The sequence below is a fragment of the Humulus lupulus genome, chromosome 8 (assembly GCF_963169125.1).
Source record: "Humulus lupulus chromosome 8, drHumLupu1.1, whole genome shotgun sequence".
Classification (NCBI taxonomy): domain Eukaryota; kingdom Viridiplantae; phylum Streptophyta; class Magnoliopsida; order Rosales; family Cannabaceae; genus Humulus; species Humulus lupulus.
This window is the reverse complement of record NC_084800.1, coordinates 66,706,931-66,724,867: the sequence shown is the minus strand read 5'-3', so window position 1 is coordinate 66,724,867 and position 17,937 is coordinate 66,706,931. Positions and strand designations below refer to the sequence as shown.

At 43.2% G+C, this 17,937-nt stretch overlaps 1 protein-coding gene across 12 annotated transcripts; it reads left to right on the top strand.

Annotated features, from left to right (window-relative positions):
• The first annotated feature begins 6,157 nt into the window (after positions 1 to 6,157).
• Positions 6,158 to 17,581, top strand: LOC133797618 (uncharacterized). 12 transcript variants are annotated; one of them, XM_062235578.1, is made up of 19 exons: positions 6,158 to 7,601; positions 7,725 to 8,273; positions 8,379 to 8,486; positions 8,573 to 10,510; positions 10,593 to 10,709; positions 10,836 to 11,018; positions 11,114 to 11,176; positions 11,557 to 11,628; positions 11,718 to 11,981; positions 12,224 to 12,343; positions 12,871 to 12,930; positions 13,317 to 13,357; positions 15,110 to 15,187; positions 15,284 to 15,368; positions 15,622 to 15,749; positions 15,907 to 16,047; positions 16,181 to 16,363; positions 16,963 to 17,032; positions 17,119 to 17,581. In XM_062235578.1, exons 1-16 carry the CDS (start codon positions 6,747 to 6,749, stop codon positions 15,926 to 15,928), a joined length of 4,683 nt encoding a protein of 1,560 aa, XP_062091562.1. In that variant the 5' UTR covers positions 6,158 to 6,746; the 3' UTR covers positions 15,929 to 16,047; positions 16,181 to 16,363; positions 16,963 to 17,032; positions 17,119 to 17,581. The 12 variants fall into 12 exon arrangements, with proteins under 12 accessions (XP_062091562.1, XP_062091561.1, XP_062091568.1 ...); XM_062235577.1 differs by having other exon boundaries at positions 16,130 to 16,363; XM_062235583.1 differs by having other exon boundaries at positions 6,159 to 7,601; positions 15,622 to 15,792; positions 15,910 to 16,047; positions 16,130 to 16,363.
• The last annotated feature ends 356 nt before the right edge of the window (positions 17,582 to 17,937 follow it).

The window sequence follows — 17,937 nt, the reverse complement described above, 5'->3', positions numbered from 1 at the left end:
TCCAAAATAAACTTAGCCCCGTTGGCCCTGGCCTTTGGAGCCAGGATTAAAAACTTGGCGGTCCGGTCTGAAAACTCAGCAAGTTAGTCAGTTGGTCTAGTCCAGGGCGTTGGAACCGGGATCAAACCCTCAGAATCAATTAGGCGTGGCAGTAAAATGAAATTTCTACTCAGAATAACGAAAAGAAATACTTATATAAAAACCAGAGAAAATAACAGTGTTTTGAACGCGCACGCGTCCGAACAGGTCAAAATTACAAAAGAAAAAAAAAAAAGGACAAGGCCAGGATTCGGGCCTAAACTTCATCCGCCTGAAGCTCTGCGTCCTCCTTCTCCTTGGCCTCGAACTCGGCCCGCTTTGACTCCGGATCGGGGAAGACAAGGAGGTTCATACTCTTGTCCTTGCACTAGGCCATGTAAATGGCCTCCTCGAAGGTGACCTCCAGCATGCCCTCGGCCTCCTCCTTCTCGCGGCGGAGCTTCGTGCGCCGCCTTCTCCTCGAGAAGAGAATCGCCCAGTTTGCAGACCCGGGCCTTCAGGGTCTGGATCTCCTCCTTGTCCAGGACGGACTGAGCCACGGCCGCCTCCAAGAGTGTTGCCCGCTCATCGGCCTCCTTTGTCTTCCAGGACAAAGCCTCTTCCAGTCCGGACTTGGCGCGGTCGAACTCCTCATGCTCCGCCTGGGCACGGGCCATCTCTCGGCCAAGGGCCCCCTTGGCGGCCTCCCTCTGATTCACGGCTGTCTCCAGCTCCAGCTTAGCCGTCTCCATCTTCATGGCCAACTCGGCCACCAGGTCGGCACTCCGATGGGATAGCAGATCAACCTGGAGCAAAGAAAAGTTAGGGAAAATCCTTATCAACAAGAAAGGGAAAGAAAAAGATAAGTAGAACTTATCGCAGTAGCCTGGTGGCGGAGCGCCTGGGAGATGAACAGTACGTCCGGGTTGGCAATCGTGGCGTATCGTTTGAGCTGGAGATTGGACATGGTGTTCCCCACCTGGTCCAGCAGGTCAGCCACCAGGGGGGCCGTGTCCTGCCTGAGCTTGGGACGGAAGCTCGTCTCGGCGGCTGGCCGATCCACGATCGGCTGGGGAACGCTGAACGCTGCCGGACGCTCTGCAAATTCTACCTGATGACGGATCATCAGGGCCCTGTACGTTTCGTCTCTCCAGCCTCGACCGTTTTCCCAGGTCCGGTTGATCAGCCGGGACTGCTCGTCCCACGCAGCGGACTCCCCCTCCTCGAGAAAAGTCGGGCGTACGAGGAAACAGGCAGGGCGGGAACCTCCTTCGCGGCGAGTCGAATCTCGCCGTGCGACTCGTCGGCCGAGCCAGCCTGCCTCACTCGAGGCCTCTTACCGGGGTTGGCCCCCTCAGCGCCGGCTTCCAGGCCCTTTTTTCCAGAACTTTGGCTAGCCGCTGCACCCGCCTCCAAGTCTATCACCGGGTGATGGGCGGGGATGGATACAGCAGCTGACTCCACGGCTTGAATAGGGACTACGGCAAGGGCTCCCCCATCGGGATGGAGCTCCGTCCCAGACACATCCTTGTTGAGGCTGGATTCCGGGCCCTTCGCCTATTTGGCTTTCCTAGCAGCTTTCCTGGCCGCCCTGTCCTTGAGGAGCTGCCTCATTTCGCTGGCGGGAGTAGACATGCCAGAGTCTCCTGCAAAAACACAGAAAAGGGAATTAATATGGCAAGCCAGACAAAAAAGAAAAAAGAAATAAATATCCAAGCTAATAATGACCCGGGACGAACCCTCATCTATGCCCCGGGCGCGACTCAACTCCTCTAAATCAAAGGAATGGACTCGGTCCCCCATGTCGTCCGGGTTCAGGAAGTTCCCGCATTGAAGGAACCCAGATAAAAACATAAGGACCTCCGAGCCTACGGGGACAGGAGTCGAAGGTCTCGCCTCCCCGTCAGCCCCGAACGCGGGGCCTCGGAGTACTAGCCTATCCCTAGCTAAGTCCCCAACTTGTGGAGCATAAGTCAAGATTAAAGGGGAGTTACCTCGCCCTGATACGCTAGCCCCGGGAGTCCCCGTGTTCGGTAGGGCGTCCTCGAAGTGCACCTCCAGCTCCTCTGAAGAGGCTGCCTCCGTCTGGGCCTGGTCCTCCTTTCGCTGGGCCGCATCAGCTCGCGCTGCCTTCTCCACTTCCGCGATGTGGTCCAAGGCCATTTGTTCCCGGATGATGACGTTCTTCTTGTAGGCGATGCCCCGAAGGTTCGAGATGATGATGGTTTGGGTGGCCGCGAGCATCCCGACCAGTCGGAGGTTGTCATCCGTAACGTAGCCACCTACGTCCAGGTCTTCCGCGCTTAGCCCGGAGTAAAACCTCCTCCTTTCCATGATGAACTTGGTGAGGGGAGTTTGAGAAAAAAGTCCTGCCACCCGGAAGAGCATAATGAGAGACGGAGAAAAAGAAAATAAAAACGGAGAAAAAGGATCGGGAAAGCACTTACCCACTCGCTGGAAGTCCAGCAGCAGTGGAAGGTTCTTCTCCACGAGGAACCCGGACGTCATAAACCAATAATGACGGACGTCCGGGGGATGCTTCCAGGAGCTGGTGGGAGCGGGGTAGCTACCTCGCGGCTTCAGTCTGTAGAAGCCGTCCAAGGTCTTATCCTTGACGTTGACCTGCGGCTCCATCTTGTAGAAGTACAAGATTTCCGCAGGAGTCGGCTCCGCGATCTCCTGCGTGATGCAGAACACTCGCCACCCCGCGAGTAGCCAGTACGCTTGTGGCAGGAGCTGGAACGGTGTGATTCCCACGTACGTTAGGAACTGCACGAAATAGTCGTGAAGCGAGAGCGTGGCTCCCGCACTGATGTGGCCGGCGCTCCAGGCCCCGAATCCCTCCACGGACGTGTGCACCTGCTCTTCAATCCTGGCCATGCGGTTGTGAAAAAGTTGGGGAGTGGATTCAATGCCCAGACGCTGCTCCAGGAGGTACATCATCCGGTAGTTCCGGAACAGGTTGGGCACCACGTCCATTTCCCACCTGTTGCCCTTGGGTGTCCGGGACCCGGGAATGACGACAAAGGCCCTATTGACTTCTTCCTCAAGGTGGAGTGTGACGCCCGTTGTCATAATTGATGATCTGGGAACAAAGAAAGAAAGCCAAGCAGTCAATACCTAAACCCAAGAAAGTCGGTTAAGGTACGGGGGGTCTCCTAAGGACTGCTTGGAGCCCCTTCGGATCGGGTCCGGGATCATCAAGGAACCACGAGACCCTGATCGGGAACAAAAAAAAAGAGCTACTAAGACTTCGCCATCTGTCCGGGAAGCATCCACACACGGAGCAACCCGAGCCAGGCGGCCTTCCTAACAACTCCTAAACGTAATCGGATTCTAGCAGCCTAAACATGCGGATTAAAAGAACAGCCTAAGTTCATATATTCATCAAGAAGGTCAGAAGGACTTACTGTGAGTTGTTGGCCGTAGAAGATGGTGGTTGTTCGACGGTAAGAACGGCAGAACTTTGTTCTTGAAATGGTGAAGTCGGTTCAGCAATTCGTCACTAAGACTAGTACAAGGCGAGTTCTCAGGCAAACAAGCAGACGCTGGGGCCATAGGGAATAGGCGACGACGTAGAGATAGCAGACAATGGTGGATGTCACCGGCGATGTCGGACATGCAAAGCTGGTCAATTCTTAAGATGGCTTCGAGAGTGTGAAAACGTCAAATGAGCGTCTGCGGGGTATTTATAAAGGCCCAAATCATGGCCCCTGATCCAATGGACAGGTGTCTCCCCATCGGACGGTCCAAAATCGCGCAGGGGTATTTATGAGCCCTCTCAGGCTGGATCCTCGCCATCTCAGATCTTACGACCCAGGAGGGGCGGATGCCAAAGGTCGCCCCATCCTACGGTCCAACTCAACCCAAAAGTAATAATGATGGACCCTCGTGCGGATGGGACGCTTCGTGATCTGTGCTGACACCCTAGCCTAGGCCTAGCGACCCTTGAGATGGCTAGGCGACCCTTCATGGTCGAGACCCATCCAAATAGCAGTCACCTAGTGACACGTGTACCCCTGTCACGAAACGGGGCAAAGGTAAACGTACCCGGACACTGGTAAATGGTTCGGGCCCATCATGCGGTCGGCGTCACTGCCCTCTGTCCTGGACCCACGATCCCGAGCAGGAACTGGGAAGGCAACCGTGGATCGTCCGGGAGTGAGGCAAGCCTCCACCTGGTGGCCCCAGGCGAAGGCTTGGGGGGTAAATGTTATCCCCATTTCCTGCTGTGGGCCTGGGACGGTGGTCTAGGTTCATGGTCTAGGCGCTCGAATGTGGGCCTGGGCCAAGCCCGCGTGGTATCGGAATAACTAAGGGGCCAAGCCCTAGTGCGATTTCTGGGCCCGGATGGTGTTCGGGATGGTGATTCAGAATAGTTGTCCGGGAGTCGCACAGAGCTCGGAATCCCATTGAAGTATATGTAAAACGGTCCCGGAGCTTAGTAACCGGTCCGGGCTCGTGGTAAACGAAGGGGGACAAAGGTAAACAAACCCGGATCAGGTCCTCCCTGTTTGCAGGGAAAAACATCCGTGACCCTGAAGCCGCCCCACGACGCGTGAGGGTTGTCCCCACTTTTCACTTGCGGAAGAGGCCACCTCGAGATTGCATGCCGCTGTTTCAGATCTGCACTGCCAAGTACTCTGACTGATCTTATCCCCTGAGTCTACCTCGTAACTCGAAGTGCCCAGACCAAAAGCACCGTTTTGTCGGGCGAAATATAGCTCTTGGGCCACCTTATTGGGCCTTAATTAGTCTTGAATTTATGTATGTTTTATCTTTTATATTGGGCTTCCACCAGAGAAGCCAAGAGTATCCATATCTCTGATGGGCTTGGGTTATACCCGGCCCAGACCCAGTGTTCCCATGAGTCTATAAATACAGGCAATAGAACACTGGAAAAAGGACCACTCTTCAACTAATTTACAGTTACTCTGCCAAAACATAGAGAGAAACACCATTGTAAAAGACTTTCCAAGCTCTAATACAACTGACTCGTGGACTAAGGCTCATTAACGCCCCAACCACGTAAAAAATCTTGTGTTAATCTTCTATATTTCATATCTTTAGTCTTAGCTAATATTCATTAGCGCGGTTTCCAAAAATCTCGGTAAACAATATAAATAATAAGAATATAAATATAAAAAGTATAACATGAATTACAAATTTAACTAAACGACCCAAATTTATTAACCATGCAACTTTATGAGACCAAAAATTTAACTAAAAAACCTTATGCGACCATGTGTGTCGCACAAGGTCACACACGGTCATACAATATATTTCATATATTTTGCAAATTATGTACGATCATGTGGGTTGCATAAGGTCGCACACAGTCGCACTATAGTCTATATTTTCATATCTTGTTCAAATCACGTGCGACCATAAATGTGGCATAGGGTCACACATGGTCTCATAATATACTTTATATTTTCATATCTTCTGCGAATTGTTACTATGAATCAACTTATTTTTTTTTAATTTTCAATTGCAAATAATGAAAATTTTGAAATGCAAAGTATAAAATTGATTGTTGCGTTTTATTTATTTTTTCTTTCTTTTATATATATATATGATAAAAATAACATTTAAATACTAATTTTCATGTAGAAAAAAAATAAAAATCATAATATTTACTTGTTTACGTTTGTTTAATGGTGAGAGAACTGTAGTTAATACATTATATTGTAGATAAGATAATGAATAATAAAATCTCAAAATATTATATTTATCATATAGAAATGAAAGAAAAAATAGATAAAATGCCACAATTTTAGACATTGACTTTCGAATATTAATTAATGGAGAATGAAGAAGAATAAAAAAAAAATGGTCTTTTTAGTCCTGCAACAAAGAACAAAGAGGGGAATGAGAGGGATCGGTAGTGGATGAAAAAAAAACAAGAAGCAGGAGAAGAAAAAAATATTGAGTGTGAGTGGTCTTTTTGGTCTTAGCAGAGAGAAAAACGAAATTGAGTGACTAGTTTTTTTTTTGGTCTTGGCAGAGGAAGAAAGCAAAAGTAAAGGTTAACAGAAGAGTTTGTTTTAAAATTAACGTGATTTTTTAAAATTAATTGAGTGACACTTCATTCATTTTTAATAAATTAAAAATAAAAGTAAAAAAATAGGTTATTTTGCAACAAATTCCTCCCTCCATCACTCATCGCAGATTTCACCAACCGAAGGACGAACCTCGTTGTACGCAACGGATCCGGCAGCAAACACCATCTTTTCCAATAGCACCGACGGGATCCTAGGCCCTAAGCCAAACACCTTCTGGTCCTTCTTTGCCCAACGAGGTCGTCTTCGCATTTCTCAAGGAGGAGCCTCAACACCAGATAGCTTTCGGTAAAAGAATGGCGAGGTGGGTCGTGTTTTGAAGTCGATCTTTGCCGAAGGAACTCGTCATCGTCTTCTTCAACATGCCCAGATTTGAAATTCAAAACGTGCCAAAGTTGTTTGGTGCTTTTTTTTTTAAATGTTATTTCCTGCCTTGAGAACAGTGACTCCACCTCCAGATTATTTAATGTTGCACGTGTTCGAATACAATGAAAACACAAGTATGTGCTGGCGTTTTCATCGCCTGCGCATAAGAATTATCCTGTCTGTAATTTTAACTAAATCAAGGGGTGATTTTATAAATTTATAATTACTCCGGGTATCTTTCTCTCTTCTTTTCCCTCTGTACGCACTACGCAGACACGAGGCGAACGTCGAAGATCGAAAATGTCGAAACCAGAACTGAATTATGCCCTTCAGAACTCGCTCATGACACAGAACCAACTCGTGGACAAACTCACGTCCCACATCTCGTTGTACCACTCACACTCTCGTCTTTCAGATTCCAAGTCCAATTCAATCTCCAATCCCAGGTCCTCCATCCTCAAATGGTTCTCCTCTCTCACTCTCCACCAGCGCCAGGCTCACCTTACCGCCCTCGATTCCAAGTTCATCCAGATTCTCCTTCAGATGCTCGGTACTATCCGTAGGCGCGGCCATGGCTTCTTCATCGTCCTTCCCGATCTCCTCTCCGGGGACCTCCCCAGCATCTGCTTCAAGAGGTCGCACGGTCTTCTTTCTAGGGTTTCCGAGTCGAACCAATCAGAAAGGTTAATCTTTGAGTCGACGCGGCTGTTTTCTTCAACAGAAGGTGAGACGATCGAGGAGTGTTCGTCGTCGGTGAAGAGTTTGAATACTTTAACTGTGAGCGAGGGGTTGGTTGAGAATTTGGATCGGTTTGTGGAGGCCATGGATGTAGTTTCGAATGGAGCTTTCTTGAGAGGGGAAGATAATGGATTGGGTTCGGATTGGGTCGAATTGGGGTGGTTGAAGGAAAAAGGGTATTACAGTATCGAATCTTTTGTGGCCAACCGATTAGAGGTAGCTTTAAGATTGGCGTGGCTTAATAGTAGTAATGGGAAGAAAAGAGGGGTGAAATTGAAGGAGAAAGTGAGCGCTGCCGGTATGGCGGCAAATGTGTTTTGGAGGAAGAAGGGTTGTGTAGACTGGTGGGGAAATTTGGATGCTTCGACGAGGAGGAAGGCTCTCTCTGCGGTTATGGGAAAATCAGCAAAATCCTTGGTATTTGTTTAAATTGATCACTTGAAAGTGATTTCTTTCTTTGTTCATAGTATGTTCATAGAGTTTTTAGTTTTGATGCCTTTTATTGTAATGGTACTGAAGTTTGAAACTTTTACATTTCAGTGTCGTGAGATTTTGAAGGCATCTAGTAATGCATTGGAGGATGAGCTTTGGCTCTTCAACACGGGAGCGGAACGACCAATGAGGTACAAGTACTCTACTGTAAATACGAGAAAGACTATCCCAGCACTTGCAGCTGATGTTGAATTTGGGTCAAATGTTGTCCCAGCTTCTCTTTCTGGAAAACCCGCTTCCTTATCCAATGCCTTCAATAGTTTATTTGTGCTTCTTGATATTGTTACGATGACTGCAGCACTATGTCAGGGTAGTGAATATGATAAAGGGAAACTTTTCTTCAGCACAATGAGTTCAATTTGTACCATTTCTGATTTTATATTAAGAAAAGTGCGAGGATTTCTAATGGTTATTTCGCTTGATTGCACTAAACTTGAACTTATAACAGAAGAAAACGTTAAGTCCTCTCCTATTAAGTCCAAAGGAAAGGTTGGTGCTTGTAGCAATAAGAAAAAGGGGAGGACCCGTAGTACGAAGAAGCTAAATCTTGTTTCAGGGGGATGTGTTACTGTTGATTCGCGTGAAAAAATTCTCAAGGTATCTTCTTGCTCCCTCTTCCTTGGCAGGTTTTCAGTAGTCTCTTATACAGACAACGCGTGTTGAGAGGAGTTAGTCTTAATTGGTAACTCTCTGTTATGCCAGGATCTTGATTGTGCATTGTCTGGTAAAGAGAAGTCAGGGTTGGTAGAGCCCCAGAAGACATCTGATGTTCCTCAGGCGAAGGATATCTACAACGATACATCATTAAAAGTAGAAATTGTTGCCCTAGTTGTTTAATTTGGTTGTCATATCTTCTTGATGGTTTGAACAGTTTATAATTGTTATCCTGTCATCAGGAACCTGCCAAAGCAGTTAGTGTTGGAAAAGCTCAATCTGCTGCAAGGAAGAAAAGAAGAGAAAAAGGAAAAAACAAAGTTAATATCTTCAAGAATCCAGTTGAATGGACCAGTTGTAAACAACCACTAATGGAAGCTTCCTCTTCCTCCGTTTTTTCTCAAGATGAGGCAGCAACTTATCCTGTGTCTGTTCATTCAACCTTACAGAATGTTTCAGGTGAGAATTCAGCTGAGAATGGTATCCCTACATCAAACACAATTTCATCTGGTTTTGTCAGTGGACCTATCGAGGATGACCAAACTACCAAAAGCATTCAAGAGAATGGAGGTCTAGAATGTTGTCAGTTAAATAGAAGTTTTAGGGAAAGTAATACCTTAGAAGCTATAAATCATAAGGTAGATTTGAAGGCAATATCTTCTTCTTTGCATACAATGGACACTAATGTTTCCGGGATCCAAGATAGCAATTCTGAGAAATCTTTATGTAATAGTGACATTGATGTAAAATCAATTTCACCAGAGAAACCAGTTAGGGTTTTTGATATCAAAGAGAAACCTGTTTTACTTCAGAAGCAAGAGACTAGACATGTATTTAATACATCAACTTCACGTAGTTCAGATGGCCTTCCATATGAGTGGCCGTTTGTGGCTTCTACCTACTTTCCACCTGTTTACCCACATCTCCTCCCTGCTACTGATCGCTTGCATTTGGATGTTGGTCGTAATTGGCATCACCACTTTCATCAGTCCTTTGTACCTGCAATACATCAGCGGAATATTGAAGGGGGCTGTAACCCAGTTTTGTCCCGACGATTACCCATGAGTTTAGATTGGCCTCCAATGGTCCGTGGTGCTTGTGGGTTGGCTCCATCAATGACTCGTAATTATGACTCTGGGTTCATCTCAAGATGGCATTATCCTCAGGCTTTTTCTATTAATGGAACAACCATTGACGATGAAAGGAAGCATTCTGGAGATCAAACTGACCCACCTGATTTAACAAGTAAACATGAGCTATCAGATGACTGGGACAGCCAGTGGATGTCAGAAGATGAAGTTGATGTGCATGCAGTCTCAGGGATAGATTATAACCAATACTTTGGTGGTGGTGTGATGTACTGGAATTCTTCTGATCATCCTGCAGGAGGGTTCTCTCGCCCTCCTTCACTGAGTTCAGATGATAGTTCATGGGCTTGGCGTGAAGCTGACATGAATAGGGCTGTTGATGATATGGTTGCGTTCTCTTCTCCATACAGTACAAATGGTTTGACTTCGCCTACTGCTTCTTTTTGTTCGCCTTTTGATACTTTGGGTCCAGCTCACCAGGCCTTAGGCTATGTTATGACTGGAAATGAGGTACCAGGAAAGGTGCTTCATCCTCCATCCACAGTGACTGATTCAACAGTTGACGAGGATGCATCTAGATCATTAGCAGAGCTATCTGTTGATGTTGAAGGGAAGACAGGAGATTTGCTTCCTTACCACATTTTACCTCCAATCATTATTCCAAATATGAGGAGGGATAGGTCAAGGTCTGAGTTCAAGTGTAGTCATGATGTGAAAAGTCCATGTGTCCCTCTTAATAGGCGTGAGCAACCTCGGATGAAACGACCACCATCACCTGTTGTGCGTTGTGTTACACGTGCTCCACGGCCCCCTCCACCTCCACCCTCTCCCGTGAGTGAATCCAGGAAACACAGGGGTTTTCCAACTGTTAGATCTGGTAGTTCTAGCCCAAGGCATTGGGGTATGAGAGGTTGGTTCCATGATGGAGCTAATTTGGAGGAAGCTTGTTTATACAGGGATGGAGCTGAAGTTGTTTGGCCATCTTGGAGAAATACTACCTTTTCAGGCCACTCAATGATTCAACCTCTTCCCGCAGCTTTGCTTCAGGATCGACTGATTGCTATGTCGCATCTTGCTCGTGATCAGGAACACGTAATTATAGACTTTATGACACTTTTAAAATCAAACTTAACAAAGACAATTTGTTCTAATGGATGGTTTTAATATTATGCAGCCAGATGTTGCATTGCCCATGCAGCCAACTGAATTACAAAGCTGTCCTACACGAAAAGCCTCTCTAACTATGATGCACAACCTCCTTCATGATGAGATTGACTCTTTCTGCAAGCAGGCATGAAGCTTGATGTTTCATTATCATCTTCATTGTATTTTTTCATTTCCCAATGCTAAAAATGTGTAGCTCCCATCTATCAATGTCATTTTACTTATTACGTTAGTTTTTCTTTAAATTCTGAAGGTTGCTGCACAAAATCTGGGTAGAAAGCCTTACATAACATGGGCTGTCAAGCGGGTTACACGGTCTCTTCAAGTGCTGTGGCCCAGGTCCAGGACGAACATATTTGGTTCAAATGCAACTGGTTTGTCTCTTCCTACCAGTGATGTAGACCTTGTGGTTTGTCTTCCTCCTGTGAGGAACCTGGTAATGTTCGCTTGATCAAATTGCTTATTAATTTTAATTTTAATCTCTCCTATTTCTTTTATGATAAAAGAAATAATTGCAGAATATTATTGTAGGAACCAATTAAAGAAGCTGGAATATTGGAGGGTCGCAATGGTATCAAAGAAACATGCCTTCAGGTATCTTGGTACATTGGCAGAGTTGTGCATGGCTATTGTGAATTTGTAAAAGAACAAATATTGTGGCTGTGGTAGTGATAACTGGTACAGCAATTTGAAACTGATATTGGTTGCAGATATGTGTGCTATAACTGTTTGGGTTCTTATTTCTTAGTAGGATGAACAGTATAATAATACACCTTCTAACTAGCTGGGTGATGTTTTGCACTAAATTTTCTTATGTTTTACAGCATATATTTGCAAGAATGGTGATCTATTTTATAAACTGGACTCATGTTTTCGTCAAATGGATCAAGTGGTCTCTATATATGTGGCCTGTTTGTGTTTCTCTTTTGCTTTTATTGGTTTTTAAATTTAAAAACTGTAATGTTTTCCTTCAGCATGCAGCCAGGTATCTAGCAAATCAGGACTGGGTGAAAAATGATTCTCTCAAGACTGTGGAAAATACAGCTGTAATGCCTAATTTTTATATTTATTTTATTATCAGTTTAGTCTTTAGTATTTGCTTCATCTTCTCACCAATGTTCCTTGTTACTCTTAGATACCTATTATTATGCTTGTGGTAGAAGTTCCCTGTGATCTCATTGCCTCGTCTTCATCCAATGTACAATCACCAAAAGAAGAACCTTCTCACCTGTCTCTGGAACAAGGTTCTAATGTACATCCTGATGTGGTTGTTTTAGAAGAATCTGCCTTGCCAAAATGCTCACAGATGAACAATGATACTAAGAAAGATTCAATATCAGTTCGTCTTGACATAAGTTTTAAATCTCCGTCACATACAGGACTCCAGACGACAGAACTGGTACTTTTTATTATCTTTCTCTGTATGTGAATATATTGCCTTTGACTTCATTATGTTAACTACATTAATATACATGAAATTTGACCATGCGGTTTTGTCATTTATGCCCTGATGAGAATAAATTCATCTGAAAAATATGTATGGCAGAGGTGCTACATGAGTTTGCACTTATACTTCTGGGTTTGATTTGGCATTTGTGCTCCAAGTTCAAGAGTGTTTTATGTCGAATTCGAAAATTGCAGGTTAAGGAGCTGACTGAGCATTTTCCTGCAGCCATGCCTCTTGCTTTGGTACTCAAACAGTTTTTGGCAGATCGGAGCTTGGATCAATCCTATTCTGGTGGTTTGAGCTCCTACTGTTTGGTGAGCTATGGAAATACTTGTTTCTTTGGATCAATGTATCTTATAACTAGGAAAAGTAAAATAAATAAATAAATTGGCAATCTAATATAGCTAATGCAAATAAGGCATGGGTCATAAACACACAGCAAGTTGCTAAAATTGCAGCTTTTGTGATCAGCTTAGGAATTCATATATGATCACCCCTGTAAAAGTCCCTTTCAAAATTCTTTCGGATAAAAGCAGAATGTGAGGCAGCCCCAACTGCACAGCTAGTCGGCTTAATGATGAGTACCTTTATTGCAAATCCAGTTTTTCAAGAGAAAGTGTTTTATTTGTGGTGTTCCAACTTAGAAGTACTATAAACTGATCACAACTATTCCTAAAATATTTTCTTGAGGTTTATCCTGTTAAATGGATGGACCTTGAACTTTAAGAACTGCTTTGAGTGATTGATCTGAAAACCAGTTAATGTAATAATTCTACTTATTTTTTAGCTATTGAAAGTAGCTTTTTCCTTCATGTATTTATTAATATTCTTTTTTTGACAGAGTTTGCTAATTACACGTTTTCTTCAACATGAACATCATCTTGGCCGACCTATCAACCAAGTAAGCTGATTTTTTTTTAAAAAAAAAGAGATTGTTTGGCAATATCTTTTGCTTACGGGGGAAGTTACTTTTCTCTTGTTAGTCTTCTTATGATGTTTTTATTGGTCATAGACAGCAAATAGAAATGGAATCTAAGAACTATTTCCTATTTAGATTATATGTAAACCAAACCACACAATATACTGAACTTACTAAATCATATTTATTTGACTGGACCTAGTCAATTTATACTTATATCCCCAAAAATTAGCTATTTATTTATTTCGAAAAATTAGCCCTTTTATTTTTGAGTTAATGATAGATATTACTGTTTCAATTGGTCAAGTTATTTTCTTTGAATCTATGTTTTCCATGCTTGTCTAACTATTACTTGTATTATCTCTCAGAACTTTGGAAGCCTTCTAATGGATTTTCTTTATTTCTTTGGGTAAGTTGTTGATGGTGGAGATCATCTTTCCTTTTATATGATATTTAATTAATTGGTATTGTTTGTTGACTGCATTTTTTGATATCAACCTAATCCGAGAGTTTAAAGAAAATAATGGAAAATAGAATAAGGATTTCACGTGGTTCATGCTAATTCCCCCGACACATTACTAATTCCCCTGGCGTAGATCTACTTGTTGTTAATAAATCGATAAGAGTTCATGCTATAAAAGAGCCTTATTTTACAAGTCTCTGGTATTTAGTGAGCTTGAAGCTTATTTGAGCAAGCTTCAATAGTGTCTCTCATCTCCAGGCTGGTGCAACCCTGCCATTGCATAAGTACTATGTCGACTTCCTCAAGTTCATCGTCATAACTTTTTTCCAACTGTCCTCGAATGGATATTGGGTGCAGGTCGGGCTCTACATTCTGTATAGGAGACAGAAATTGGCCTGCACCTGCACCTTCCCAAGCTGAGATATTGTATGTCTACATCTTTCGGCAGCGTTCGAGGAAGGGGAACCAGGACAGGTACTACACCCTGATGAAGCACACGTTCCAAGGGATGAGACACAAGGTTCCAGGTGGCAACGAAAACCACGTTCGGGACTACAAGGACCACTTCTTCTGGGCAAGTGGTTTCCTGATGAGGACCAATCCCACCCTGCTCCTGAACTTCGCTAGGGTTGGTAAGTGTTTTTATCATCGAGTCGTTTTGTCTAATAGTGCTCCGCTCGTAATTGATCCTTAGTCTTGAAACGACTCGAGGACAAAAACACTTACCAACTCTAGCGAAGTCTAGGAACATGGTGGGATTGGTCCTCGTTAGGAAACTACTTGTCAAGAAGAAGTAGCCCTGAGCGTGCTTCTTGTTGCCACCCGGAGCCTTGTATCTCATCTCTTGGAATGTGTGCTTCATCAGAGTGTAGTACCCATCCTGGTCCCCCTTTCTCGGACACTGCCAAAAGCTGTAAACATACAATATCTCAACTAGGGAAGGTGCGAGCCAGTTCTTTCTCCTATACAGAACGTAAAGCCTGGCCAGCACCCGATATCCATTTAGGGACAGCTGGAAAGGAGCTATGCCGATAAATTTGAGGAAGTCGACATAGGACTGGTGCAATGGCAGGGTTGTACCAGTCTGGAGATGAGTGGCACTCCAGAGCCCGAGCCTACCATACATGTGGCAATTAAGAGTAGTTCACGACAAGAGATGATGTCCTCGGAGTGTGAACTCTAGATACCCCGAATCGGCCAAACATGTATGTCTCTAAGGGAGGCCACCCCCGAGGTCGGTCTTTGAGGTGTGGATGTCTCCAGGTGAAGCCATGCCCTGAGGATCATTTTAGGGTCGTCGTGCCTTCTTCAGTCAGCTGTCCTCCAAGTCTAGGACTTTGTCCTCGGGATAGCTGCCAGGTGTAGGTCACTGCGAATATGAGCCACCAGAAGATCGTCTCGAGTTGTACACTCGACAATCAGCATTTTACACTACGCCGCCTGACATGGAGAAACGTGCAGCCACACCCTAAGGACTGACCTCGGGGGTGACCTCCCTTGGAGACATCTGTGTCTGGCTCGTTTGGGGTACTATGAAGAGTTCACACTTCAAGAATATCATATCTTGTCTTGTTGTTAATTACTCCTAATTGCCACGTGTCTGGTAAAAACATGACAACATTGTTATTTAAAAATTGTTTGTAACTGTATGCTTTAAGCATTTATATTTGTATTTATGTTTTAAGTTTTATTTTCCAGGAATGTATTTGATCCACGTCAAATGCGAATCTCAGTTCGGGGAAGTGGAATTTATATCAAAAGGGAAAGAGGTTGTAGGTAATGCTATTATCTTTCACTTTCTTTAATGAGTAGATATTGTTATGAATTCCCTCAATTTCTTATTATATCTTGATGATGTACTTTATGTTGTAGCATTGATCCAATACACATTGACGATCCCCTTTTTCCAACTAATAATGTGGGAAGAAATTGCTTTAGGATTCACCAATGTATTAAGGTAATCATCTGGTCTTTGTTCAGTTTTATTATCTTGCTATTGTCTTATTTAGAGCAAAGACAGTAAAAGCTCTGTTGGTTGACTTTCACAATAACTTTGAATTTACTAATCAAGTGTAAAGAGTATTTGACATTTACAAGAGCTATTTTTCAGTGTCAGTGTGTACGTTCTTGTTGCTATCTTCGTAAGTAGATAGATACATGTGTATATATTTATGTGTATATTTGACATCCAATGGTAATATGTGATGTAGGCATTTTCAGATGCCTATATTATTTTGGAGAAGGAACTTGCTTCCCTATCCGATGATGATGATGATGATTCGTGTTCAAAACCCTCCTGTAGACTGCTTCCAAAAATTATACCAAGCATTGATTTATCGTAAGGTTCTTTGTGTATGAATGATTCTTCTTTGTGTTATAAGGTATTCTTTCAATGTCTTTCCTACTAGTGTTTATTTATTTATTATTATTATTATAATTATCAACTTTCTTTCACGTCACCACTCTCTCAAACACTCTCTCTCTCTGTTTTGAAGAAGACTGAAAACATTTGATTAGAAGAAAGTTGAGAAATTCACTGGAACACCACCCTCCTTTTCATGGTGGAGTCCTGTTTTTTCTGAGCAGAACAGAACCAAAGTAGTGGTGGCTTGCTTAATGTTCTATGTCTAACTTAGGTAGAGTTAAATAGCTGTGTTGTTCATCATTATTACAATCTGCATATTAGCGTCTCTCTTTTCCTTTTTCACTTTTTTTCAGTTGAGACATGAACTCAGTTTGCTGGCAACTGGGCTCCTTGCTTGGGTACAGATTTGACTTGAATATTCGGCTTCCTTTGTTAGCTACGTAGCTACATGGTTTCAAGCAAAATGCAAACTTGTGGAAGAATGGATGACCAAAACTAATTTGCTGCAAGCTGGGATAGATTTCTCAACGTGTGCGACCTAATAAAGTTCACATTTTATCTTGAGTAGAAATGGGAATAAATCGTGGGTATGAACTCTGGTTCTTTTCCAACGACGATGTTGATGCATTACTGAATTCTTGTATATTACTAGTAGAAATCATTACCAAGTATCGATCTATTTCCATGCATATAAATAACAAATTCAGATATTCATTACAAGTGGAAGTCAGAAGGAATGCATCCTTCAAATAAAATTCCTTGGTAATTTATATATATTTATATGTATATATATATTTATGGTGGTGTCATTACTTTATAAAACTTTTATGCATATTGAATTCCTAGCACATAACTTGGGAACTCCCCGGCTGTGTGCTGTATTTTGAGGCAACATGGTTCTGATGTTACTTCTTTTCAGAATTGAGGAGTCATCTTAGGTGTCAATTGAAGCATGATTGAACGTGCTCCATTTAAAATTCCTCATAAAATTAGACTTTTTAGAGTTTGTCGTTTTTATTATTATGTTTTGCCTGCATAATAATCTTTCTTTAATGCAAGTGATAGCTCATAGCATACCCAGCATTTTCACCTACAAATTTTACCACCCCACAAAAATACGATTCATTCATATGTTACGGGAAAATACCCTTGCTGTAGGCTGACTGTGTGTTGATTTCTGTTGTAGGGCTCAACTATGAATTTAGCATGGTAAAATGCCTGCAAGTTCAGAATGCGGCAGGAATTACCGATAGAAGGTTTGGCCGTAATACTTGCACAAGATTTACTAATTACACCATTTCGACTCTTTAACCATGTTTTTATCTGTGGTTGTGATACATAGATGAATGGCATTAATCATATGATGATTAAGGAGCTGAATACCCTGAACTTGGCAACTTCAAATAAGCTTGGGGAACCTGCGGCTATGGTTTCTGGCAGAAGAAAGGGCAATCTGTAACGTCGGAGATTACAGAGTGCCAAGGATGTAACCGGAATGCTTTCCATGAATACTCCAACAATGCCGGTTCTTAACATCTGAAGAATCGTACAACTCGACGAGTCATTGTTACGGAGTCCTCGTACCAGTTCTATATGTATTCCGGTATATATATAAATATTCTACAATTTTCTTGGTCTCATTAACTGTTTCGTTTCGATGTAGCCGACGAGTAGTGCTATGATATTACAAATAACACTCAACCATTGCAATCTTGCCATAAGTGAACGATTTTGTGCAGTTGTATAACATTATAATAATAAAGACAGCGAAGGCCTGCATATTCCAAGTGCAGTTTTCCAAATAATTTTCACAAAAAGAAGTGTCAATTCTAGTATTCTTAAGGGAAAAAGTGGATGTCCTTGGGTGGACTTCTTCGCAGTCTTTCTTGTAGATCCACGTTCTTTGGGAGTTCGAGTTCAGCTCCCTCGCCTGATATAGACTCCATACCATGATGGCAGCATAGGCATCGCTATTGTTTTGGTGAGCAGACTCGGTGAAGGTGAAGCCCCTATTGATATTTTGAGCAATATCAAATGACATTTTAAACTTTCGATTTGTGAAAGTAAAGAATGAGATTACATGTTAATCATTCGACGCTCATTATAATAACTGGGCTTGCTCAGCAGCGATTTTGCTATGATGGAATGGAGTGAGTGTCTC